Source organism: Cyprinodon tularosa, unplaced genomic scaffold (assembly GCF_016077235.1).
Source record: "Cyprinodon tularosa strain WSP-4 unplaced genomic scaffold, ASM1607723v1 ctg153, whole genome shotgun sequence".
In the NCBI taxonomy this organism is placed as follows: Eukaryota; Metazoa; Chordata; class Actinopteri; order Cyprinodontiformes; family Cyprinodontidae; genus Cyprinodon; species Cyprinodon tularosa.
Genome location: NW_024038364.1, coordinates 787776 through 814591, shown reverse-complemented (window position 1 = coordinate 814591; position 26816 = coordinate 787776). Strand labels below are relative to the sequence as shown.

The following is a 26816-nucleotide window of genomic DNA, read 5'->3' as shown; positions in this document are numbered from 1 at the left end:
AAACCTGCAACCTTCTTGGTGCAAGGCAACAGTGCTACCCACTGCTTGCCACTGAGCAGCCCTAAAAGGCAATCATGTTGCTTTGTTATTAGATAAACTGCATATAGAGGTACTGAGTGTTATTGGTCCACTGAAGAAAACACAGCATGTTAATATGTTCCTAAATAAATTGGGCCTTTTTAATGAAATTGGATTATCAAAGTCCACCTAATATACAAAGATCATATTACATACTTATACTTTTAGCAAATAATCTTTATTTTGCAGTTTAAGTTGCTTTGGTTTCATCATTTTAACCCCATTTTTTTCTTTTCCTTTTTGTCCATTCAGACACACAAACCCGCTTACTACCATTAAATTTATTGATGCTGCATCTCTGAATATTATATTTGTTTGGTTTCTAACAGGGGGGGGCTGGGATCAGAGGGGCCAGAGGGGATCGAGGAGAGCCAGGCCCGGTGGTAAGTTGAGCTGGTTTACTCTGTTTTTCTCTTGGGTTTTATTTAAGCCACCGCTGTGTGGAAAAGCTGCTGAAATCTGTGTTATGCTGAATGAAATGGTAAAGGTGTGATTATAGAAAAGAGACTGTTTTACTTTGTGGCTGATATTTAGCTTTTGCTGTTTTGTGCTGGTTGCTTGTGAGCCAACAAATGTTTGGCAGCATAACTGGGTTCCACTCATTTAGTTCAGGTAAGTCTCACCATGAACACCTCTTATCAGTAGCTTCCTTCTTCCATCTTTCTGCATTTTCACAAAGAAACAAAGGATTGACTTTTCTTCAGTGTTATGCTCGTTTTGTGATGCTTTTTAGCCCAGAAACAGAAATGTGCATTCATTGTTTCATTTGCATGCACATGCAGAAAAACAAGGGCTCCTATTGGTATTAGGCCTACAGGCTTGATTTTATGTTCAGGTTGATGTGATTGACTGTGAAAACCTACCACACACTTGATGGTTAAAAACCCTCAGCAATGGATTTAATTCTTCCCGCTGTAGTCTATATTTTTGTATGAGCTTCCTTCTAAGGAATTGGTGGAGTAGCAGGGGTTAAACTGGGTGATGGAGGACAGAGTTGGTGAGTTGTGTCTGTCTCTAGGCAACCTTGATGGCAGCAAATAATGAGCTTTGCTGGTCTTAGTATTTCCTGCCTTTTATTTCTTTGATTTTTGTTTGATTTACAGTAGAGGTGATGAGTGTTGGACAAACATGAGTATCTGTGATTTATTAAATAATTACCAATAAATTGTGTCCCATATTGGTTTAATAGATAATGCAACATTTCACTGCAAAATAAAGGAAGATTCCATAGTTTATGGGAGAGTGGCGACCCTATAAGACCCTATAATTGTTGGGGTGCTTTTGAATTCGGCCCTCTGTAGGTTGATAAGCTTCATTTCCATCAAATGATGTGGTATCCTTTTGTTCCTAACACATCACCCAGTCCATATTAATATAAATAAACAGCAGGATTTTTTTTCCCCCACTGAGATCTGATTTGTTTTTAAAGTGTTCCTTTAATTTTTTTGAGCAATGTATATATATATATATATATATATATATATGTATATGTATGTATACCAGGCATAGATAAAAATTGATAATGGTCCATAAAATAACAGTAAAATGTATATATTTCCTTTATTAAATAAAGAGGCACACATTTAAAAAAAGAAGAAGTTTATGTTCATGTTCTTGCTCCTTTTTGGAATATCTCACTTTGGAGGTTACATTTACCTTAAATTAAATAACTGAGGACATCCTGATGCAGCCACTGACTGGACTTGATTGTTTTGGTTCTGGATTTTGTGAAGTCTACACCTGTGTACCATGCAGCAAGAAGCTGCCACTGAGAACTGCTAATACTTTTTTCTATCACCCTCTCGTCTAGTTTCAGAAGTAATTTGAGGAAGTCACAGCCCTTGAAGAGACACATTTAGCCAGTTTGCTCAGCAGCATTAGAAGCTCATGACATACAGTTGTTATTATCTTAACAGCTTTCGATACTATATTGATATCTTAGCATTTCCTAGTCTTTAAAGGCCTTGGTTTGTGGACTTGAACATTATTGTATGCCTATGATTAAACCTTCCCCAAACACCACAAAGACATACATTATTAGATAAGCCTTTTTCCACAGGATATGATACTTCGCAAGTTCTATTTATTGTAATACAGAAACTAAAGCTAGTCTTGTGTTAGCTCGCATTATTTAAAAGTCATATGCTATGACAAAGAAGGAATAAAATCCGTAAACTTATGCATGTGTTCTCATTCAGGTCTGCCTTTATGTCCCACTGTGCCTAGTGTGTCATTGATTCTGTAGGGCTGCCACATTTTCAGAGTAAAATGCTGTGAACCAGACAGTAGAGCAGCATTTTACTGCAGTCCATCTACTGGTCTGCACAGTAAAAGAATGAGCTGTTCACTCATACTGAACACTAAATATCTGGGTCCTCTATGTTGTAAAACGGAATTGTCAATTTTGTTAAATGATGAGGGGGCAGCAGAAGTTAATTACCCATTTTAGTATGTTCTTTTGGTAATTGTTTGGATTTTAAACTGCATAGATAAGTAAAATTATAATAGTCACAGCTAAATATAGATCCAGCTTCTTAGGGCAAGACTGAGGTATGCACCTTAACCCTCAAGGATGAGGGACAATCTTTTAGGACCAAAGTGTCCATATTGTGGACAGAGAAGATTTTCAGAAACATAAGTTCAGTAATAATCCTGATGCCTAATCAGTTTCATGCCAGTTCACACCTTCTTGCATGTGACCATAAATCTCTCAGTTATCTAGACCAACAGCTGCACTAACACCCTGATGTGGTGGAGGAACGAATTTAGACGTGTAAAACTGCTTTTTGCAAACAGTTTCTGGGAACTTTAGCGTCACTAGCTCTGAGCAGAGAAACCGCTTCAGATAAAGGAGGAAACATTTTAAGCTACAAACAATAAAGTCTGCTTGGTTTTGTTTTTCTGGGTTTTATTTTCTAATTCATTCTGTTTTTTCTTCTTGCTTTGTTATGCTGGATGTTGTTCTGTGGAACATATCTGGAGTGGATTTTATTTCTGGGTACGTCCTCAAAATATTGAACAGCTTTAGAGATGCTGAATGTAGCTCTTAACTTGTAAAATAACTTCTCCCTATAACACAAACATTTAAATTTGTAAACATGGCATTTCTATGTGGTTTAGCTCCAGCCTTGTTTAGGCCCTCAGCAAAAATCTCTGACGATGAACAAGCACTAATGAAATTATTTTTATTTGATGCATGTGAACAAATTAAATAAATAAATCAGCAAACACTTACTGTATTAAATTCAATACCTATCTTGCATACAGTAACTGAAGTAATTCCAATTCACTCAATATCATAAAATGGAAAACAGATTATTGTCGATAGGGTTTTTCTTATGAGCAGCAGTGTTTAGTCGATGTGTGAATTCACATACTGTTCATTAAAAAAACGCTGCAACAAGTACACCACAAATTAACATGTCTGTTAGGAGGAAGTTACACACTGGCTGCTGAACTACTTTCTAGAAGGAAACTACATTAAATGAAACCCAGTATGAGAGGTAGGTAAATAACATCATTTAAAGAATGTTTTCTTCTTCATGCTTTTATATTTCCTTTATTATTATTGTTACTGCAATGACGAAACTTTACATATCCTTGGAACTATGTTAAAGAAGTTAAATCAAAGTTATTTCCTTTGCACCCCTGCATGTCCACACTGAAAATAAGCCACATAACAGAATAGTTTTTATGTATTTCACTCAATATATAAAAGAGCCGGTGTTTTTCCACTTCTCTCCAAACAGGATAACTTATTTCTTACACAACTGTCTTTACTTCATTCTATACCTTTTTAGAGCCAAATCTCATGAATCAATGGTAAACAACAAGTTAAAGTTCTTAACATGTGTGCATCATTAGTAAACATCATTAAGTCACATTCACTCTAAAACCTATTCTGAGTTTAACATGCAGTTTCAAAGACTTTTTTTTTTTGTTCAGCAAATATTAAACAAAATGCATCAGATAACAATAATTATAACTGAACTGTGATAATGTGGAAAATACCTCCAAAACAAATGTAATAATAAAATGCTAGTTATTGCCTTAATATTTCTGCATAGTATGTAGTTAAACTGCATCATTTGATGTTTTTACTGGAAGAAATCTAGTCTCTCTTGAGCTTTACCAAGTGCATCAAAGTCAGGTTGGATGAATAAAGTGAAGATTTGTAGCTCAGCTGACAGATGATCCTCTCTCACTGATCGTCATCAGTGAGAGAGGATCTATATCTGAAATTGATCATCTTTATCACTGAGAATGATTTTTTAGGTCTACAGATTGAGCCTACTATATTTATTTCTTCTCATGACTGGAAAGTTCTCAGCCTTGAGAAGAGTAATAATCCAGCAGTGACACTGACTTAAAGCTCTCTGCCAGCATCACATCAGACTGCAGGTCAATAGGATCCAGGGGTGAAAGTGGCGTCGGATGAAGGAGTTCACCCTTTAACCGGAGGGTTGTCAGATCGAGCCCGGCTTTCAGTGTCGTCGTATCCTTGGGCAAGACACTTGAAAACCTATGGAGGTGTTCAGCTGATGGTATGACTTCTTTCAGGGTATGCATGTGAGTGAGTTAATTTATCACCAGTTGGCTTGAGAGAAACTGCTACTTTCTCATAACGTTTTTCACCGGTCTGAGCATTTAACAAACAAAAGGGCCTTGCCTTAAAGTCAGTTCATTTCATAAATCAGTTAGTTAGATCTACAGTAAATACAGAACCTGTCAACCAAACCTTATTTTCTGACCTCTGGGAGAATTTTCCCTTTCTTTTGACAAAACTGTAAAAGCTTTAATGCCGCAAACTTTTACTAGACTGAGCCATCTGACAGTCGTGTTTCAACCGATGTCATATTTGAGGAACTGTACATTGTAACACCTTGCAGCAGGTAGATAGAGCACCAAGTACTCACAAAACACTTCCCATCAGAGAATGGATTTATTTTTTTTAGGGATTTTTGTGGGATAACACAAAGCAGATTTGGTTGAACTATTTTGTAACTTTTTTCTTTACTTTTTACATTCCAGTGAGGGTTAACCAAATGCTATTAATCCTAACAGCATTTGCTTCACAGTTAACGATTAAATGTTTAATAATCCTATTAATTCAGATGCACCACTATCAGATGGCTGCTGTCATCTTCTATTTGTGTTGATTATTTTTTATCTCACTCTCAGATAGTCATAATTTTTTTGAATTTAAGACCTTTCAGACCAGCCTTCATTGTAATAATAATAATAATTATCATCTATCAAACACCTTAAAAACATTAAGAGGACATGAAACCAGAGGAGTCACCCTTTTGACAAAAACAGCTGCTTAATTTTACATTATTTTTAAAGAGAAATTTTGGTTAGTAACTTTCCATCATAAAATTATGAGGAAATAAATAGATTAATGGAAGCAAATTATCAGTAAGTTTAACCTAAAATTAATATAGTTAAGAACTACTGAATATGAGGTCTGTTTAACACTAACCTACAACATCCTCCATCAAAGCTTCATCAGTAACCATGTCCTACTGTCCCTCTGGATAAGTTTAGAGGCCAACTGTAAACAATGATTAGTAATACTAAAGAAACATTATGATTTTTAAAGGTATTTATTGGCTTCCTTGAAAATTTTCTTTCCTTATTTCTCACAAATCCAGGTCTGGTAACCACCATGTCGATTTGTCAATTTCCCTTGAGTATGAACATGTTGCTTGATAGTAATAGTGGTGATTTGGCCATCCATTTCCCCACAATCTGTGAAAGAAAAAAAAAAAAGAAAAATTACTTATGTTTTGTCAGATTCATGAATACTTGTTCATTTCTAAGTTTAATCATTTATAGATTTTGTATGAGCTAAGAGGGCAGGGGGAAAATCAGATTTATTTCCTCTTCAGATTCCCATTCTGAGCATCCACATTTTTTATCATATACTGTATCTGCTTTAAGTCTGTGTGTTTAATTTGACTGTCCGTAATTCAGACCGTATGCTTAACAGCCAGGGGCGCATCTACATATTTTTGAGGTGGATGCGAATGCATCATCGCATCATGAAATAGCTCCTTATGTCTATTTTCTTTTTTAGTGGCATCATCTTCAAAGCATAAAACTAAAAAATTAGCCAAAGTTTATTCAAATATAAAATAATTACAGATAAAATCTTATCTGTAATGTAATGTAATGATATCCAACATAAACAGCCAGATTCAAGCATCTTTACCAGACACTACTGTTTGTACTAATTTACTTATAAACATTGAAATCTATGTAAAATAAAACCAATATTTGTTCTCATCTTTATCCTATTTCTAGAAGTAGGAATAGTCAATTAAATGTCAGTATTATTATGTGGAACTCTAATTATGCTTTCTAAATAAAAATAAAAAAGATGTTTAGGCACCATCTTGTGTTGTTATATTCTATAAAAGAAATAATACCTACTATTTATAACTGAACTGCCTCAAAGGGATGTTAAAAAATGAAGACAGAAATATTATAGAAGTATTGGTAAAAGGGAAACTCTCACATTTTCTTTTTCAGTATTTATGATAGCTTACACTCTGCTTATCGATTTTTCCAGCAGTCTTTAGAACTCCTGCCTGACTCAGAATATTTGTATAAAATGTATATTTCATGCTTCAAGCACGCACAAACACGGAGTAGAAAACAGCCAATAAAGAAAAGAGAAGGCGAAATTTAAGGCAGAACAACCAATGAGAGAGGAGTTAAACAGCTCAGCAGTTACTGACATTGGGCCTTTGATTTTATGTTATTACATCATGTTCTACTCACCCATATGAGTTTTGTGTCATTTGGAGATGTTCTGAAGATATTCAATTAGGTTATATCGATGTAACGTCTTCCTATGGGCAACGACTTGAAGGCACAAACGAAACTGTTCATAATTTATTCTTTATGGTACGCCAGCATTCAAAACATTAAGGCAAATCCCCCAGACATCCGCGGTTATATTTTTTATAATTATATTGTTTTAAAAACAAAGCGGAGTGTGTATGACATCATCTGCGTGCCGGACTGGAGTTGTGACAGGCATCCCGGGCCTCAGGCGGCTACGCTCTACCCCTTCTATTCATTCGGCGAGCTAATCTGAATTGTTCAATTCCATTTGGAGAGCGAGATCATCTGTGGTAGTAGCACTAGACATCTTACAGGCATGTGAGTAAAACTAGCAGCAGTTCTGAGGACAGGATGAATTAATTGTAGCCGGTGCACGTGGATTTCACAGATTTTTTTTTTTTCTTTCTTATACAGTGTCTAACATATAGAAATGATACACAAGTTTTTCTCCATTTGCATCCAGATTCCTGAATTAGTCCAACAGAAATGCTGTTGGATGTAAGATAAAACTGAAATATCTTACATTAAAAGACAGAGAGCTCATAATTGTGGGAAATCATTTTTCGCCATGAGAACACAGTGGCACCATCAACAATAATATTCTTCCACCTTTAAATAGTTGATCATATTTGAGTGATTTTTAAGATGAAACTTACGCTTGTGTCACTGGTGATCCATCCACCCATATCCAGACATAATGCGTCCCTATCAGCTCGTATTGAAGACCAATCCAGGACTCTCCCTTTTTATTTAGCTGTTTCACAAATCCCTGATTGAGAAAATATTTCATAATGGTAATTTTTAATATTGTATATTTCAACACAAGTAGTATAATAATAACACTGTGTCATCATACAAAAACCTCTCTTAAACTATTTAACGGTAGATCAAAGTTTGTCATTTAATACTCTTTTATTTCAGAATTATAAGATTAATAATCTTTAGCTACTTTTGATCAAATTAAAAATATCCTTCCTGCCTTAATGAGAGCTTGTTTCATCGCTCAGGTTTTTATACCCTGCTCTCAGTTTGGTTGGCAGAGCTTATAAAAGTGGTTTCTGTATCATCTGTGAGACTCAAAGAAAAAGGATACATTTTTTTTGTATTTGATTAACAGATTTTACACAAATACGCAAATTAATCAAGATTGTTTTCTTTCTTATCTTCTAATAAATCATAAACAGCATATTGATTTAAAATGACACTTTTGAAGTTTTGCGGTTAAATTCTACAATACTTTAGTATAATTTGGCAAATAAAATATTCTGATCAAAATTAATAACTAATGATAATAGTATGTTTGTGTTTTGGCTACATTAGAAAAACTGTCTAGATCTACTTTAAGTCTTTGTGTGTAATGAGGGGGACTTGGGTTCAATGCGTCAGAAAGAACTTTGCCAAATTTGGGAGCAGCTTAAAGGAAACAAACATCTGAGAATTTGTGCTGAGTGGGAAAAGCCAGTGTGTTTTCACACAGAATTAAAAAGTAATACATGTTTGTAATCCATCTCTGAAAGCTGGTCTCAAGTCGAGTTTACAAACAAAAGAACAAACAAAACAAAAAACACAGTAAACATAGTTATACAACTGCAAAAAATCTAGATTGTTTGAACTTTTACCTTTGGACACATCAAATAAAAATGAAATGGGTTCAATTATAATGTTCTAAAGATAATAAAGCATCTTGCTACAAAGGAAAGATAAACAAACTTATCTTCCTGTTAGTAAGACATCCTTGTAATCCAGGTAGCAGGGAAACAGAAGCCTTTACTCAGAATTAATGTTTTGTTAATGTAAGCTCAGGTTTACTTGGGGATTTTCAATCTTAAAAAGCTGCTAAACAACATAGAACGACTTTTTTACTTGTAATATGACCGTGAGCCCTTGAATTGTTACTAATTTAACCCAACAACATTACAGCAGAATTTGAAGAAAATAATCTTTACTAAAACTTTCAGAGATGCCAAACAACATGCACCGTTAACCAATGAAAACACAGAAATTGATCACAAGTCAATCAATGAGCTCTGGGCTTTTGAAAAGTAACTGACTGAGAGCCTGAAAGGAAATATTAATGCACTCTGGGCTTATTAAAGTTTTGGAAAATAATTAAGGACTCAGACAATGAGGAAAAAATACTATTTTAAATAAGTACAAAAACTTTATGGGACAAAAAGCACTTTATTAATGAGAGCCCTGTGCTTGATGGTCGCTGCCAGCTTTTTTACATTTGGAGTCTAGGAAGTCAGTTTTAGCCAGTGCTAGTCTGTTTAGCCGGTTCTGATATTGCGTGTGCATGTAGAGAGCTTGGCTGATTCGTTACTCCAAGAGATACGATGTGGGGAATGAGGAGCAGAAGACAGACCTTCTCCCACCCTGAGGAAAACACTGCCATTATTAGACCCACATTGTACCCCAACTGGGGGTCTGCCAACTGATTATTTAAGATGTTGGTTGTTCTAGAGCCTGATATTTTTTAATTTAGTGAAGAGTGTATAAGTTCATAGTCTGCTCTCTAGACTGCTTCTTGTTGCCTGTTTGAAATTACAAACAGTTTAGAACATGTTTTATGTAATGCATTTGATTGTTTTACAGAGCTAATGTTGAAACTCATTCTGATGTTCACAGATATGACATTTACAGCATTCAAGGCAGTAACATTGAGAAGATTAGACTTTGAGCTCTAATTTTTTTCATTCAGCTGAATTGCTGTTTTTTAGCCTGATTTCTTTTTCTCTCCTATATTTCAATTGCTGATTGTTAAACTGTTTAACAAAAAGAAATTGTATTATTTTTAATTTTTCCATGAAGTAACTTTCCTACAAAGATCCTTTAACAGCCTTTTCCATTCGGCACTTTTATTTTACAAAAATAGAGATTATGCTTTATTAGAAGTTTCAACTTAATTGTTCAAACAATGCATTCGGAAAATAAACAGCTAACAGAATTTCAGCAGCTCAGACCGTGAGATGTGAAATTTATATCAAAGGTCAAACATCCATCATTAGACAGACCCACCTGTTCCTCCTCATTGTTTATGGTCACCAGATCAGATCCCCTTTCCTGACAGTATTTCCTGCTTTCAGACCAAGTTTTTCTCTCCTCAGATCTAAAGTAACATCTGGATCCAAATCTTGTCCATCCATGAGGACACCACGTTTCTTGAAAAAAGATCAGAGTTTTAGGGAGCATCAAATGTTGCTTTAATCAGTCAAAACTTTCAACAATTACTTTTTAGGACTTTTTTTTTCTAGAGCTTCATCTCAACCACTTTGTTGTTGTTTTTTTCAGTATTTTATATTCTTAAGCACTAGAAAAATAATTAGAAAAAATGTAAACCATAAAAATTAAAGCGTAAGGTTGATTTTAATTTCCAGTTTATTTCTCTTACCTTTAATTGTATAATTCAGTCTGTTTATATCATCTTTCAATTGTTCGTGTTTTTTATTGAGTAAATTGTAGCTGTCCTGAAGCTGTCTGTTGTTTGCTGCCATTTCTAAAAAAAAAATAACATCAGTTTGTTAAAGAAAAAGAAAAATATTTCATTATTGCAATTATAAAAGATTACATTTAAAAACATACCCCACCTAAAAGTTTGGCTTGTAGGTGACTGTTGTTTGTTTCCAAGTCTAAAGAATGAAATCAGTTAGTCTAAAACGATAAAGCAAAAATATTAACTGGTTTTAAGGATGAAATGTCACACCTGAAAGTTTGATGTGTTGTTGGTCGTAGCCGTTCTTCAGTTTATTATTGTCCAAAATGACTAGAGGATCAGTGAAAAATAATCCACATGTTAAACAATCAGATTTAAAGAACAAATCTTATATTAGCTTAAATATTATCATTCTTATTCCCATCTGATGATCAGGTGAATTTTATTAGGAAGTAAGGAGTAAATATCTGACTTAATAATAATGTAAAAAGTAGAAATATATTCAAAAGCAAATACAAGTGATTGTGTATAAATTCAAATGAGCTTGTTTTTATCATAATAAGTATTGGACCAATGAGATTTAATAAACTTTATTTTGTTCCTTTGTGCTCATTCAGGAGGAGAGATTGCTGCTAAGTCAGTGATATTCACTGACTGACACGGTAAACCTGATATTCACTGCATTGTTCTATATCTAGAACGGAATTGGGTTGCATATGATTGACTTTGAATCTGTGTCAAAAAAGTTTGATTCCAGAAGAATTTGTTCAAAATTTAAAAACCAATTAAAACCACATCCAATGTAAATCCTACAATCGTCTTACTTTCTGTTTTAACCATTATTGTCTTACGTTTCTGTTTACTATAGATGATATCCTTCTCTTAGGATGATGAAATACTTTGCAGACAACAGCATAAAGATTTACACAGTCGGAGTTAAAATACAAAATGTAATTTCTTGCTGTTTGTTTTAACATTGCCTTAAATTTAAAGGCTGGGGGGAAAATGCTGATTGACTTGGAACGTTGTTATATTAGGTTATTTATACCGTTTCTCTATCGAAATTTAAGAGGTGATTATTTAATTTAGGATTTAGCAGTCATTTTCATTTTTAACATCTAAAAAGGGGAGAATAAACTTTTTCAAGGGCAGATATTTCACAAGCAGCCAAAGTCTAAACAGAAAAGACCAAAAGTACAAAAGAACAAATTTTGATGAATTACACATGGATTAAACTAGTTCTCTTTTTATATCTGCAGCTTCACTCTGGTCTTTTTAAAAGAAATGTTTCAGTGCATCTGCAGAGTATTCTCAGCATTCTTCTTTTTCCATGTTTACTAATGTTAAAGCCTTATTGTACATTGAATTAAACTCATCTATTTCCTAAAAACTACACACAATACCTTGTTATCACAGCATTTAAAACTACTTTCTTTTAATATAGTTTTTTTTTTTTCTTTTAAGATTAGAAATGGTAATTCACAACCGTTGGATCCATGACCCTGAAAATTTAGCCAATGTTCATACCGTTTCCATTCATTCTTGAACTGTTTCTACAGCTTGGTCAAGTCCAGACGTGGTTAATTCATTTATTAGACAGGATTAAAAAAGCCACACACACCTGTCTGCATCTAGACAACGTCCCAAATTTGATAATAACTGCAACGAGCAACACAAAGTCAAAGGAACTGTCTTTAAACCTGGTAAACAGGTTTGTCTTGAGGCACAAATATGTGGAAGAACAGAAACATTTCTGCAGCTCTGATGGCCCCACGGACACAGCGACATCCATCATTCCTAAATAGAAGAGGTTTGGAACCACTAGGACACTTCTTAGACCCTACTGTCTAAAATGAATGATTGGAAGAGAAGGTCTGAGAGATTACAAAGAACCTCATGGCCATTCTGTCACAACTTCAGCATTTATCTGTGGAGAGAACAACCTTCCAGGAGAACACTCATCTCTACTGCAATCTAGCAATGAGGCCCACATTGTAGGGGGGTCAGAGGGAGCCACTGCTTCTTAAAGGCCCATGGTAACCTTCTGGAGTTTGCCAAAGGGGACTAGAAGGAAACTTGTGGTGCGTTCACACTGATCGCTTTCTAGGCATCAAATAATCTGATTTACATGCAAAGTCTACGTCAAGCAGCGTGAAGAGATCCAGTTTGATGCAGAATGTGAACTGATCAGAAAAGTTGACCCAGGGCGGAGCTGTCTGTATATGAACATTAAATAAATTTAAGGTTTTAAACTCCACAGGTCTGCAGAATTGATTGATATTTACAAGGAAAAGAAAGTGAGCTCTGATCATTCGTTCTCCACTAACACGTTTTCTAAATGAACTGGGGTAAAACTGTTTATAAATACCTACAATAACTAAATATTTTAAAAACTGATGGCACAAAATATTTGATTTTACATTCTTGTAGTTGCATTATTATTTTTTTTAGCACCAGCCTTAAAAACACTTTATTTTCACTTCCAGCCGCTACGAATGGCAGCAGGAAATGCTGAGAGCCTGGCCAGCTTCAGAGAGCTCTGGCTGGGGAATCCCAGTGCTGTCTCCCATCAGTATACGGGGAATCTGTCACTCTGAACAAGAACACAATGTTCAAGTGGGATCATAATCCTGATGTACTGACAGCACAGATGGTGTTTTGAGGTAGACTTTCTCACTTAAAAACTATCTTTCCAACTCATAGAAGTAAATAAAGCAAAACTGCTCTTTGACTTATAATAACAGACCAGAGCAGATAAACAACCAGAGTGTCGAAGCATCTTGAACAGCGTTTGACCAAGCGTCCAAGTTTTGGTGTTTAAGCGATTTGGAGACCCAACATGCATTTGGTGTGAACACTTATTTAGACTATGAGAAGTCTCATGGTTTGATTTGACAAAGACACCATTCCCATATACAATAATGAAACATGGTTGTGGCAGCGTCATGTTACTAGGATGTTTCCATCAGCAGGAACAGGCAGACTAGGATAGATAGAAAGATGAAGTCATCAATGTACAGAAAAAGTTTGGATATAAATCTATATCCTGCAGAGGGTTGCTAATCTCAACTGGGGAAATGATTCAAAATGTTCTAGAGGTACATTTTGGAATCCTATTGAACGGCTAGAGAGATCTGAAAATTACGGTGGCTGGGAAGTGCAAATCAACAATACAAAATCTGAAACACTTTTACAAATTTTGAAACAACTCTACATTTGAGAAAACAAATTTACAACAAACGAAACACTTTTACAAATCATAAAACAAATTTACATTTCAGAAAACAAAATTACAACAAACGAAAGACTTTTACAAATCATAAAACAAATTTACATTTCAGAAAACACTTTTACAACTGACAAAATCTGACGGAAAGGGAGGGACTGTCTTCGAAGCTTACCCGGAAGTGATAACCGGAGAGTTCATGCAGGATGGAAGCTAATCGAGTTGCGTTTTGCCCGTTCTGCGGCACTCATATGAGCAGTTTAACGCGGTTTTGTTTTTCCTGTGGTCGGTCCTTGGAGTTTTTAAATGGTACAGAACAGACGGTAGGACCAGATATGCTGCAGCTGTGCATATATTATTTTAATGAGTGTCACTCGTACGTTGTAATCGTAGACATGATGCCATGTTTACATGGTGTACACATCATCTTGAGGTCTCTGAAAAGCAAACTGAATGATGCCGGTGTCGTGCCAAGGTAGTTATCCCTGCGAAAATTTGTATCCCCTCGTCGGGAGCGTGCATGGAGTAGGAAGAACGACCCAAGTTAACTCCGCCTCAATTCCAACGTGCAGAACTTGAAATTTGAAAGGTTTTACGTGTATGAAAGTTGAGCTTTACTGTTTTATTCTTTACTTCACATGTTATAGCAGAATATCGCCAGTGATACTGATTTAAAATTAATAATAAAACACAAACGTTTGCTTGAAAGCTGGTTGCTGACAGCAGTGTCTACTCCTTCCTCTGAAAGCAAACAGATCCTTGTTCTTTTCCACACATTCCTTAAAAAAATCTCTCATTGCTTCACGGTGTCCAAATGTTCTCATCCCATTGAAAACTGTTGTAAACCATGTACTTGTAATAAAAATGAAATAGAAAATGGAGTGCACGTGTAATCTTTTAAGACTATATGCAGAAGGAAATAATTTTTTCCTGGTTGAAATTTAGTACTTAAATCTATATTTGTGTTTATAGTAACTTACAATTTATCTATGTTGTACTATCCTTAATAAACAGTTTGTGTTCTAACATCAGCCGTTTTATTTCATCCCACATTGCCAGAATTGAAATAAAACCTGCTGTAATCTGTTCCCCCTGTCTATAACAGACAAAAAAGGTCCCAGTTTTTCCATTTTTTGCTTATAAGCATCTTTTATGATGACAATTCATTCCTGAAACTTTAGAGGTGATGGACTTTTATTTCTTAAAGTTATAAGGGGGGAACAAATTATAGCAGGCCACCTGCTATAATCTGTTCCCCATGTCTAAATCAGACAAAAAAGGTCCCAGTTTTTCCATTTTTTGCTTATAAGCATCTTTAATAATGACATCTAACCCCTGAAACTTTGGAGGTGATGGACCTTTATTTCTTAAAGTTATAAGGGTGAAACAAATTATAGCAGGCCAGGGTGGAAACTGGCTGATAGCTGGGCACACACATTAGAATTTCTGGTTAATCCCCTTCTAATGTAAGATATGAAATATTACTGGATAAGGACATTTCTAGTATAATATATCACACATCTCAATTTTAGAGAAATTGGAAACAGTTGCTCTTTATTTCCCAAAGATCGGAGAGGAGGAGAGGCGAGAATGAATGTTTCAGTTGACTGAAATAATCTGTTCCCCTCCATAACATGGGAAGAAGTAAATGTACCTGCAGGTCTTTAACTGTGCTTATTCCTCTCACCATCAACAACAAATCCTGTGGATTTGGTCATATTTACTATTTATTTGCAAAAATCAAAGGGGGGACCGGATTATTTCAGTATTTTACATTAGAAGGGGACTAACCAGAAATTCTAATGTGTGTTCCCTGCTATCAGCCAGTTTCCATCCTCTTATATCAGCAATGAAAAATAGAAAATACACTACATGTTGGAAATCTGTTTGGTGACTGCCGTTTTTTTCTGTCATTCTGAAGGGACAAAAGTTGGAGAAATGCCGATTCTCTTGCCGTTTAAAAAAAACAACACAAAACAGCTTAAGAAGACCTCGTTAATGTATTTATTTTACAAATTTGTAAAAAGAGTAAACGATTAAACTGTATGTTACAAAGTTGACATGATTATATGAGCTGTTTTCACTGAAAAATGATCAGGAGCGCCTTGAAAATGGTCAGATCCGCCTCTCTGGCTGCAATGCGCGCTCCCGACACAGGGGGAACAGATTTTCACAGGGAAACAGAATCTCGCACAAGACCGGCGTCATTCAGTTTGCTTTTCAGAGACCTCAAGCTGATGTGTACACCATGTAAACATGGCATCATGTCTACGATTACAACGTACGAGTGACACTCATTAAAATAATATATGCACAGCTGCAGCATATCTGGTTCTACCGTCTGTTCTGTACCATTTAAAAACTCCAAGGACCGACCACAGGAAAAACAAAACCGCGTTAAACTGCTCATATGAGTGCCGCAGAACGGGCAAAACGCAAGTTACGCAACTCGATTAGCTTCCATCCTGCATGAACTCTCCGGTTATCACTTCCGGGTAAGCTTCGAAGACAGTCCCTCCCTTTCCGTCAGATTTTGTCAGTTGTAATTTTGTTTTCTGAAATGTAAATTTGTTTTATGATTTGTAAAAGTGTTTCGTTTGTTGTAATTTTGTTTTCTGACATGTCAATTTGTTTTATGATTTGTAAAAGTGTTTCGTTTGTTGTAATTTTGTTTTCTGAAATGTAAATTTGTTTTATGATTTGTAAAAGTGTTTTGTTTGTTGTAAATTTGTTTTCTCAAATGTAGAGTTGTTTCAAAATTTGTAAAAGTGTTTCAGATTTTGTATTGTTGATTTGCACTTCCCAGCCACCATAGAAAATGGCTGTGCACAGATGTTTCCTGTCCAACCTGATAGATCTTGAGAAAAATGGACCAGACTAGGTAAACATAGGTGTGTTAGGCTTCTAGCATGAAATTTAAAAAGAACAGAGGTGATCATTGCTGACAATGATGGATCAGCAAAGTTTCAATCAAATGATCTGAATGCCTACCTAAATGTAATTTCTAAGTCATTTCAAAAGTCTAAAAAATTTCCTTTTTAGCTTGTTTTTACTTAAGAATACATTACAGTCTACCTGGAACTCTACCACAATTTCAACATGAATATATTACAATATATTTCATAAGAACCTATTTCTTTTTGAGGATAATTTTAACATTATTGAGCTTTAAGTACAGGTCATTAATGTTTTTAACCTTTGTTTATCCACAGTTATCCCATCTGTCTTGTTATGTCTTCACAGAATCTGCTCAATGTCTTTTTGATTTTGTGAGGTTTCTCATTCGCAGCAATCCCTCATCCAGTTGTATGCAACACAATAGTTTCATAAAGTAGGTTTTATTATTGTTATCTTAGTGTGTGCATTTAAAGTGCTACAGAGGTAAATGAGTCAATTTTACAACCTGAAGAATGAATATGTGGTTATTTTTTGTTTTTTTTTAGTAAAGCTGCTGTTGGTGAGAAAACTCAGTAACAAATCAGCATCAGTTCAGTATTATATCTTGACTTATTTTATTATATCTTATTATATCTTATTTTAGAAATTTTGACTTATCAGTCAAGAAGCAACAATTGATCTGCATTTCAACCAAAAAAACATTTTAAATTGATGTGTTGCACGTTTTTCTCACAGTATGTGGTTAAGATGATGATTGCTGCTGATGTCAAAATCCATGGCAGTATGTTGGACAGTTTTGCTCTTCGGGCACAACTTCTCTCCACTGCAGGCTGTCTGTTGGCTTGTTGGTCTGCAGGGGAAGAGATTTAAGGGGAAAATTTTAATTTCTCTTTATTTTAATAAATATAGCTGCTAGGTAGTCATTCTGAATAATGAAGATTGTATCTACCTAAAACTTGTCAGGGAAATAATATGGAAGCATAAAGAACTCTAAAAGTCATGCAGAGTTTTCACTGATGACTAAGGACTTAATACAGTGGACCACCAGCAGTTCTGGTTCCTTAAATTGTGCTTTCCTTTCTACGAGCCATGATTATCAGAAACAGCAGAAAATAGAAATACTTGAACTTCTTGTTTTTTATGTGCTTCCGTTTTTTTGTTTTTTTTTTCTCAATTATCAAAATCGGTCCGCTTTTTGATGCCTGTGCCAGGGCAGTTTATTAGCTTTATGAGAACTGTTGCTGTTTTTCTAATGTTGGCTGATCTAAACCTTACAGTTGCTAAGAGCATTGATCAGTTGATGTATTTATTCTAGATCTGACATAAATATTTATTAATAGTTTCATGCAACAACAATAAAACATTTATATCTACCGGTAGCTTATTTTTAAGTATAAATAGAACAGAAGATGTTTTTGTTCCAACAGTTATAGATAACCGCAGCATTAAGACCTTCATTCAAAGATCCTTAAAACAAACAAAGTCACCTATGATTTACTTACCTTCTTCCTGAGGCCAAGAAACTATGTAATTGTCAGTAAATTCTTCTGCAGACTCATAGATATTTACTTCCCTCTCCTCCCATTCTGCTGTGTTCTCTTGCTCCCTTTTGGTATTTCTGATCTTCTTGGTTAAATCTACTTTGCAGTAAATATCTGAGGACATCCTGATACAGAAAATGTTGCGCTTAATTGTTCAACTTCTTGAGTTGATTAAGTACAGCTCTACACTTATATACCATGTGACATCTAAAGCTGGTTTTCAGATCTGCTTTTACTGTTGTAGTTTTTTTGGTCATCATTTCCTTTGGCGGCAGAAAAAAGAATGAAGTAACAGGCCTCAAGGAAACACACTACTAGTAGATCAGCTTACCAACATTAAAGGCTCATACTGTATGGTTAGTTGTTTAATATAATGTTTGTTTTTGTAGTTCAGTAATGGTATAAATCTGTATAATTCATCATACCATAAACCACACAAGCAGGATAGGACATTTTGAAAGTTCAGTTTTTTCCAATACAAAAACTGTAAAGGGTTTCGTCTCAGGTCAGGCTTATTGATATCTTTGTCATACCATCTCTAGTAATCACATATGTATGCCCTGGCTTACTAAGGTATGAGATTAACCTGATGTCATATTTGGAGGTTTAAAATGATCCAAATCCAGAGAGAAACTCTAGTAACTCTGAGAAAGAGGATTGCTCATCGAAAGGGCAAAATTCCTCAATAAAAATTGAATGATGGTTTCTTCAGGTTAGTTTACTGAAGATTGTCTTGATTTCTATTTTTGAGGGGAAAAGAATAGCAGCTCAGAAAATGCTTGGTTGAAGACATGAGATTCAGCTCATCAAGACAAGACAGTAGCACCACTAAAATAATAAACATTTCTATTGGGATCAGCATGTTCATTTGTTGGAGAGGCAAATTTGAGGATTTGATAGGAGGAGTGAATTAAGTCCTTATCATCCATACAGGGCAGGAAATTTGCACCCGCACACATGCCAATAAGATGGCCCTATAAGACTACACTTAACACTGAGGAAGTGTTAGTTTTTAACAAACCACATAGCGCTATTGTTTTCTTAAACAAGCCCCGCTCTTTTCTTGCCGTTTTAAACAGAATGTGGCAAAATATGGCTGATGTTTATACATTACAAAATTTAAGCCCGTTTTTAGTGTGAAGTAACTTCTTTATCAGAGCTGTCTTTGAATGCACCATAAGCATACACTTGCTAATGCAAAAGTCTGACATCCTAATTCTATTGAAAAAAATCTGCTTTCCACATTTTTTAATGTTCATTGCCATAACTGAAGGAGAGGAGTCAGGAAGAAGATGGACCAGGAGTCAGGAGCATCGAGAATGATGCAGGGTCTCTACAGGTTAAGGAAAGTATAACTTCCTAAAAATATCAGACACCAGGCAGGTATTTGGAAAAGGTTTTCTCAGATATTTGGAAAAGGTTTTCTCAGATATTTCACAGGAAAGGTGAAGTTGATTGCAAGAGAATGATAAATCACCCCCCCCCCCCCCACACACACACACACACACACACACACTTCTGAAATCCAAATTTCGTCCATGCTTTAACCCCGCCATGTAAATGCTGGTCAAAGGGAGCAGTTCAACCAGTTCTATAGCAGATGTGTTTCTGTCAGGCTGCTAAAGGACAGCTTGATGTTGACTAAATGTATGAATGTAGTGTGAAGCGCTCTGGACTCCTTGATCTAAAAAAAGCTAAAAAAAGTACAGTACATTTACCATATTGCCTTGCATCAATGTATGTCCTGTTTATATTATCTCCTTTCTTACCTTCTTCTTCTAGCTGAGGATCATCCATCAGGTCATTTATGTAGTTGTAGATGTAAACCTTCTCTTTCTCCCACTCTACTGTGTCCTCTTCCTTTTTAATGCTGTATCTCACTTTTTGGAACAAGTTTGGAGTGGATCTCATTCTTAACGACATCCTGATAATAACAAATAATTGCAGAGAAGCTCGCTAAACTCACTGCAATATGAAAACAGATTTGATTCTGTGAGAAAGTTTCTGAACTTTATATTAAAGCAGATCTGTGAGTGTCAGTTCTTCTTGCCCAGCCCTCTTTCTGGCCAGAAAATAGGAAGTAGAATAATTTAAAGAAACATGCGTCACTGAAATATGTTATACATGTAATTCCATAAAAGTTTCAAAAAAAAGTTTACAATCCACTGGACTTGTTTTTCAAGGTTTGAAGACCTTTCGCTTCCCCTCCAGGAAGCTTTCTCAGTTCTAATTTTTGGATCCGCAGTGAGTTTGACTCTTTATATAGACAAGGTCTTGTATTGCTTGGAAACATGATAAACAGAAACCGACGAGCGGGTCGTTTGATTCCATTGTTAGCCTGTAATATCTGAAACCTGTCTATAATTCTGAAAGTTGGTCATTAAAGGGGGGGAGTGTTGTTAAAGGGGGGATTGTCTCCTGTAATACCTGAAACCTGTCTATGACTGTTAAAGGTCGGTCGTTAAGGTGGTATGAAATGTTCGAAATGTTTGATTGGGTTTAATGGCACCTGATGTGAAGCAGATCAGGAGACCAGCTCTGCTTTTACAAATTTTATTTCACATTTTATGAACTATGATGGTGCAGCGCAGGTTGAAAACCTAAGGAGTAAGAATCAGAAAAATTAAAATAGTACAGAAAAGAGTCAATTAAAGAATCTAAAATACTTCATTTTAACCAATAGGTTAATATTTAAATTCTTGTAGACTTAAAGCTTATTGACTATATTTTAACAAAATTTTTTAAAACCTTCTTAATATTTATTCAACTGCTTGTTTAAGTCTTACATAAAAGGCTGTAATGTTAACAAAGCTCCTTCATCACAGTATAAATTAACTTTTTACCTTACGTTTTAGTGTATAGTTGTACATTTGTATCAGTTTTAACCAAACATGTTTAATCCACTGTTTTAATCAACAGTTTTATCTTACATTTGTAATATTTCATATTAGGTGTATACATAGACATTTTAAGAGGAAAATTAAAATTTTACAAAACTGCTATGTTGCTTTTAAATATATGTTGTGCAAATGGATTTTTCAACATGCCTTTTAATCACAGTACAAGTTTTAAATGTGTAAATATATTTTTTTCTATAAAGCATAATCAAAGAACTATGTTTATCTCAATTAAAGTAGCATTGAGCTGAATTCTAAAACAAAAAATCTGAGATCAGCAGGAAGGCTGTAATACAGACTACAGATCAATACATATGATGTGCAGGTACTTAAATGTATAATGGAGGATTTTCATGTATTTCTGAAAAGACCCGCCCTCTCCACTTTAAAAAAAAACCCACATGCACAACCCAGTACCCGCTCCAAAGAGGGAATACCTATTAATTAGTTAGCTAGCTGCTGATTGATCTAAGGATTCAGAAACTATTAATATACTAAATTTATATTTAAATGTTGTCCTTACCCATACCTAAATCTGCTGTTGCAGCGGTGGTGCACATGTCAGAGAGGTAGACGAGGCCACTTAGGCCAGTAGCATGTGAGGAGGGAAAAATGACTGTATTTCAATTAAAACCCACCCCCACAGTCGGTATCAACCACACAGACAGCAGTGTGTAGAGGAAGGGGCGTGGTGACGTGTGTCGGGTGCCAGCTGCTACAGTAAATAAAGATTACAGTAACTTACTGGCAACCGTGTTGCCAGTAAGTTACTGTAATAAACCCATTAAAATGTCTAACAGTGTAGCTAGCGAGCTGTACAAGTGAGGATAAGAAGCAATGGACGAAAGAGGGTAGATGGCGCAGAGAGGGAGAGAGACAAACAAAGAAAGGCACTGGAGAAGGAGGCCACGGCAAAATGCAGAAAAATAACACTATATAATTTTGTTACTATTCCCTGGTATGATGATTTGCCATTAAGGTATGATATGACTATGTATAGCCCTAACCTTGGCTACCTACTTATTATGTAAAATCTTTATTATCTTAGTACTACCACAATTACAGCAGTAAAATCACTGTATATTTCAACCTTAGAAATTAGATTAGGTCTTATAGATCAGTGTTTCCCAACCTTTTTTGACACAAATTCCCCTTTGAGAAATTAGTTTTGACATGAGTCCCCCTCTCAGTCAAAAGTATTGATAATTGTCCAAAAGCGGCACATACATTAACTAAAATAGAGACAATTTTACTTAATCTTTTAATTTGAGAATTAAATTTTTTTCATAAATGTATGCTTTCCTTCAAAAAACAAAACAACATTAGTATGTTGCCTGGAAGTTGGTAAAGTATCTAAATCATATTTTAAACTGTATTTGTAAAACTTAAGCTCCTCTGAGTAACTCCCTTATAATCACATTTAAACTTGATGAATTGGGAACAAAAAATAGAAAAGAAATTATAGTCAGACTGAATTGGTAGTTTTACTTTGTTTTCGTCAAAACACCTGAGATGCTTTGATGAGCTCAGTTTAGGTTTTCTTCAGTCATATTTTACAATGTAGTTAAAGCCCTCAAACAGACACTTTCGGAAGGTAGATCAGTGTGACATAGAAATCTATAAGCAGCTCACTGAAAACTTTGGGCACCTTTACCCTCTGTGATAAAGATATAAGCAGTGAAGGCAATTATTTAGTGGCATCATATTTAGTGCAAGCGTGTTAAAATCTTTTCATATATTTAGGGGTTTTCAGGCATTATTGGAATCGTAGTTGGCTTTCACTGATCCTTCAATAAATTAATAAACAAATATTATGTTTTGGGGTTTTTCTTAGGTTCTCCTTTTGCTTTGGCATGTCTCTATGTTACTTTGTAAGGCTTTTTCACATAGGGAGAAAAAGAAATATTAACATTTCAGCTGTGTATCAGTTTTTTTCACATTTAGTCATGAAATATGGTTTAACTTGCATACGAATAATTAAATATGTGGACTAAAGCCAATAAATATATAATGTATTTGGTAAAGATTAAACATGACAGTAGCCTATAATTACACCTTACATGATTTAACCTAATTTTGTAAATTAATGTTGATTTACAGATAGCCCTTTTTATGCCTGCGGGTTACACCTTGACGCATATTTCACTGGTACACACACTCTTGTCGTGCTATGCAACTTGACTCCCATCGAGTTCCTTTGATTTTTCCGTTACTTCAATCCTTTCTATGCCCTAACCCTGAAAATAACCCTGAATCTAAAAATTAACAGTTCATAATTAACTTTATACTCAATAAAACATTAGTCCTAAACCTAACCTTTGGTTAAAAAAACAAACAAAAAAACTTGAGGACCAGGAACGTACCCTCACTTAAATGGTCCTCACTCAGATGCACACACTTACAAACTTGTCTCTCTATCTTTGCGGGACCTTTTCATTGACTTCCATTCATTTCTACAGGCTATCCGTGACCCTTACCCTAAACCCTAACCATTATGTTTTCATTCATAACCCCAACCAGAATAAATCCACACCTTAGTCTTAAACCTGACACTAAAAGCTCAGTTCTGCATGTTGGGTCCAGGCATCTGGCCGCTCAAGGAGCACAACATGCCATTTTCCCAAAAATGGGCCCCACAATCTATGAAATATAAAAACATAAACACACATACAAATGTTTGTATTTCTATCAATGTTATTACTTTACATTGACTTAGATTAATTTTAGTTACTGTGTTTATGCCTAACCTTGAAATTTACCCTTACCATTAGCAGTATTTTCCTAACCCTAATCTTAACCAAGTTAAATCACACAATACCTCTCTGACATTAAAAATGGAGTAAGCCACAAGGCCTGATGGTCTTCAAATGGTTAGTAAATATGCCAGAAATTGTCTTAAATGGCTAACATAAACAATTACAAACACAATAATCAGTAACGTTAAGAGTGCATTGTTGAGGATACAACTTAAATTCTTCATCACAAATTGACAGACTGAATTTCCCTATTTTGCAGCAGGAACAGCATCTCTTTTTGTCTTAAATTTGTTTTGTTAGTCCCCATGTGTCCTCATGAATATTCTAAGTTTTTTTATTTCCTGTTGTTCCACGATGCATCATGTTTTCTGTCTTCCATTAATGACGGTTTCTCTTGCTCATGCTGAACTCTGGGCTGACTTGACTCAGTGTTTATTTACCTTGTGGATAACATCTGTTCTGAAATCAAAGATACTGAACATCACAGAGCTAAATAGGTTACTTGGATATCTGCTCTCTAGTCAGACTAAATTATGCTTGCTTTTGAAAACAGGGTCCTGGTAAATTTCTAGTCTTTAACCATATATCAGAATGTTAATATTCAATACATTGCTCAATGTACAGTATATAGTGTTAAAGTATGGACAGAAGGGATGAAAATTGTACTTTAGTGAAATTGATGTCTTTCATTACTAATTTTCATGTTTATGAATAACTGTAGCAATATAAATCTTATTTCAAAGAACCCTGAAACAAATTACATGATCCCCTATAAGTTACTTACCTTCTTCATGTGGCTTAAAATCTGTGTCGTCTTCAGCAACATCTTCTAGAGACTCGTAGATCTCTACTTCACTCTCCTCCCATTCTGTTCTGTCTTCTTGCTTCTCTTTGGTATATCTCACCTTACGGTTTAAATCTACTTTGGAGTAAATATCTGAAGACATTGTGATAAATCAAAGGGCTTGATTCTGTTCTTTTTGTTCAGTCTGCAATTTAAACTATGCAGGATGCAAAGCTGCTTTTTATATAGCACCTTTCACTGTTGCATTTTTTCTTTGACAATCCTCTTTTCTGGTTTCAGACAAAAGATTTGAGGAAGTTACAGCCTTTAAAGAAACAAACACAGTTACTGTAGCTGATCAGCTAAGCTCTAATAGAAGTTATTTGCCTTTAACAGCTTATTTTGTTTTACATACAGTGGTCTGCAAAAGTTTGGGCAACCTTGTTCATTTCCATGATTTTCCTTCATAAATCGTTGGTTCTTAGGATAAAAAAAATCAGTTAAATATATCATATAGGAGACAAACACAGTGATATTTGAGAAGTAAAACGAAGTTTATACCATTTACAGGAAGTGTGCAATAATTGTTGAAAACAAAATTAGGCATGTGCATAAATTTGGGCACCACAATCAAAAAAAATTACTCAATATTTAGTAGATCCCCCTTTTGCAGAAATAACAGCTTCTAAACGCTTCCTATAGCTTCCTATGAGAGTCTGGATTCTGGTTGGAGGTATTTTGGACCATTCCTCTTTACAAAACACCTCTAATTCATTCAGGTTTGATGGTTTCCGAGCAGGGACAGCTCTCTTTAAGTCACACCACAGATTTTCAATAATATTCAGGTCTGGGGACTGAGATGGCCATTCCAGAACGTTGTACTTGTTCCTCTGCATGAATGCCTTAGTAGATTTTGAGCAGTGTTTAGGGTCATTGTCCTGTTGAAAGATCCAGCCCCAGCGCAGCTTCAGCCTTGTCACTGATTCCTGGACATTAGTCTCCAGAATCTGTTGATATTTGGTGAAATCCATGCGTCCCTCAACTTTAACAAGATTCCCAGTCCCTGCACTGGCCACACAGGCCCACAGCAGGATGGAACCACCACCAAATTTTACTGTAGGCAGCAGGTGTTTTTCTAGGAATGCTGTGTTGTTTTTCCTCCATGCATGACGCCCCTTGTTATGTCCAAATAACTCAATTTTAGTTTCATCAGTCCACAGCACCTTATTCCAAAAGGAAGCTGGCTTGTCCAAATGTGCTTTAGCATACCTCAAGCGGCTTTGTTTGTGATGTGGGTGGAGAAAAGGCTTCCTCCGCATCACTCTTGCGTGCAGCATCTCCTTGTGTAAAGTGCACGCAATAGTTGTAGAATGCACAATGACTCCATCTGCAGCAAGATCATGTATGTCTTTGGTGCTGGCCTGTGGGTTGACTTTGACTGTTCTAACTATTCTTCGCTTCTGTTTATCCGTGATTTTCCTTGGTCTGCCACTTCGAGCCTTAACTTGAACTGTGCCTGAGGTCTTCCATTTCCTGACTATGTTCCTAACTGTCGAAACAGACAACTGATATCTCTTAGACAGCTTTCGGTATCCTTCCCCTAATTCATGATGGTGAACAATCTTTGTTTTCAGGTCATGTGACAGTTGTTTTGAGACTCCTATGTCGCTACTTATCAGAGAAGATTCACAGAGGAGGGAAACTTACAATTGCCCCCCCTTAAATACTCTCTCATAATTGTGTTCACCTGTGTATGTAGGTCAAGGGTCACTGAGCTTCCCAAACCAATTTTGATTTCCAATAATTGGTTCTAGAGATTTTTAAATCAGTAAAATAACAACAGTGCCCAAATTTATGCACATGCCTAATTTTGTTAAAACAATTATTGCACACTTCCTGTAAATGGTATAAACTTCGTTTCACCTCTCAAACATCACTGTGTTTGTCTCCTATATGATATATTTAACTGATTTTTTTTATCCTAAGAACTAACGATTTATGAAGGAAAATCATGGAAATTAACAAGGTTGCCCAAACTTTGGCAGACCACTATATATACTAGTAAATGCTCGTCTGCAGACTCTAGATGCCATGGCATTTGAATGCATTACTTTTTTTTTTTCTTTTTTTTCGCTTCCCATTGGTCACTTAACTCTGGCTCCCCACATGGTGCCTGTGCCATGTTTGTTCTTTATATCGCCTAAAACAAATCCCATGATGCTTTGCGAGTACAGCTCTTGTAAAGCATTCTGGGACTAATTTTCAAGGTTCTTTGTGGGAAAGTTTTGAGTCCACTACTTTTTCATCCACTAGACATTCAGACACTCATATAAAATGGCTAACCACTATAT

At 35.5% G+C, this 26816-nt stretch overlaps 1 protein-coding gene across 1 annotated transcript in view; it reads left to right on the top strand.

Annotated features, from left to right (window-relative positions):
• LOC119779922 (collagen alpha-1(XIV) chain) overlaps positions 1 to 26816 on the top strand; it is a 281288-nt gene that overhangs the window by 151450 nt on the left and 103022 nt on the right. Inside the window, exon 37 of the mRNA XM_038279773.1 lies at positions 408 to 461. Coding sequence (XP_038135701.1) covers positions 408 to 461 — 54 coding nt within the window. The remainder of the gene's footprint in view (positions 1 to 407; positions 462 to 26816) is intronic.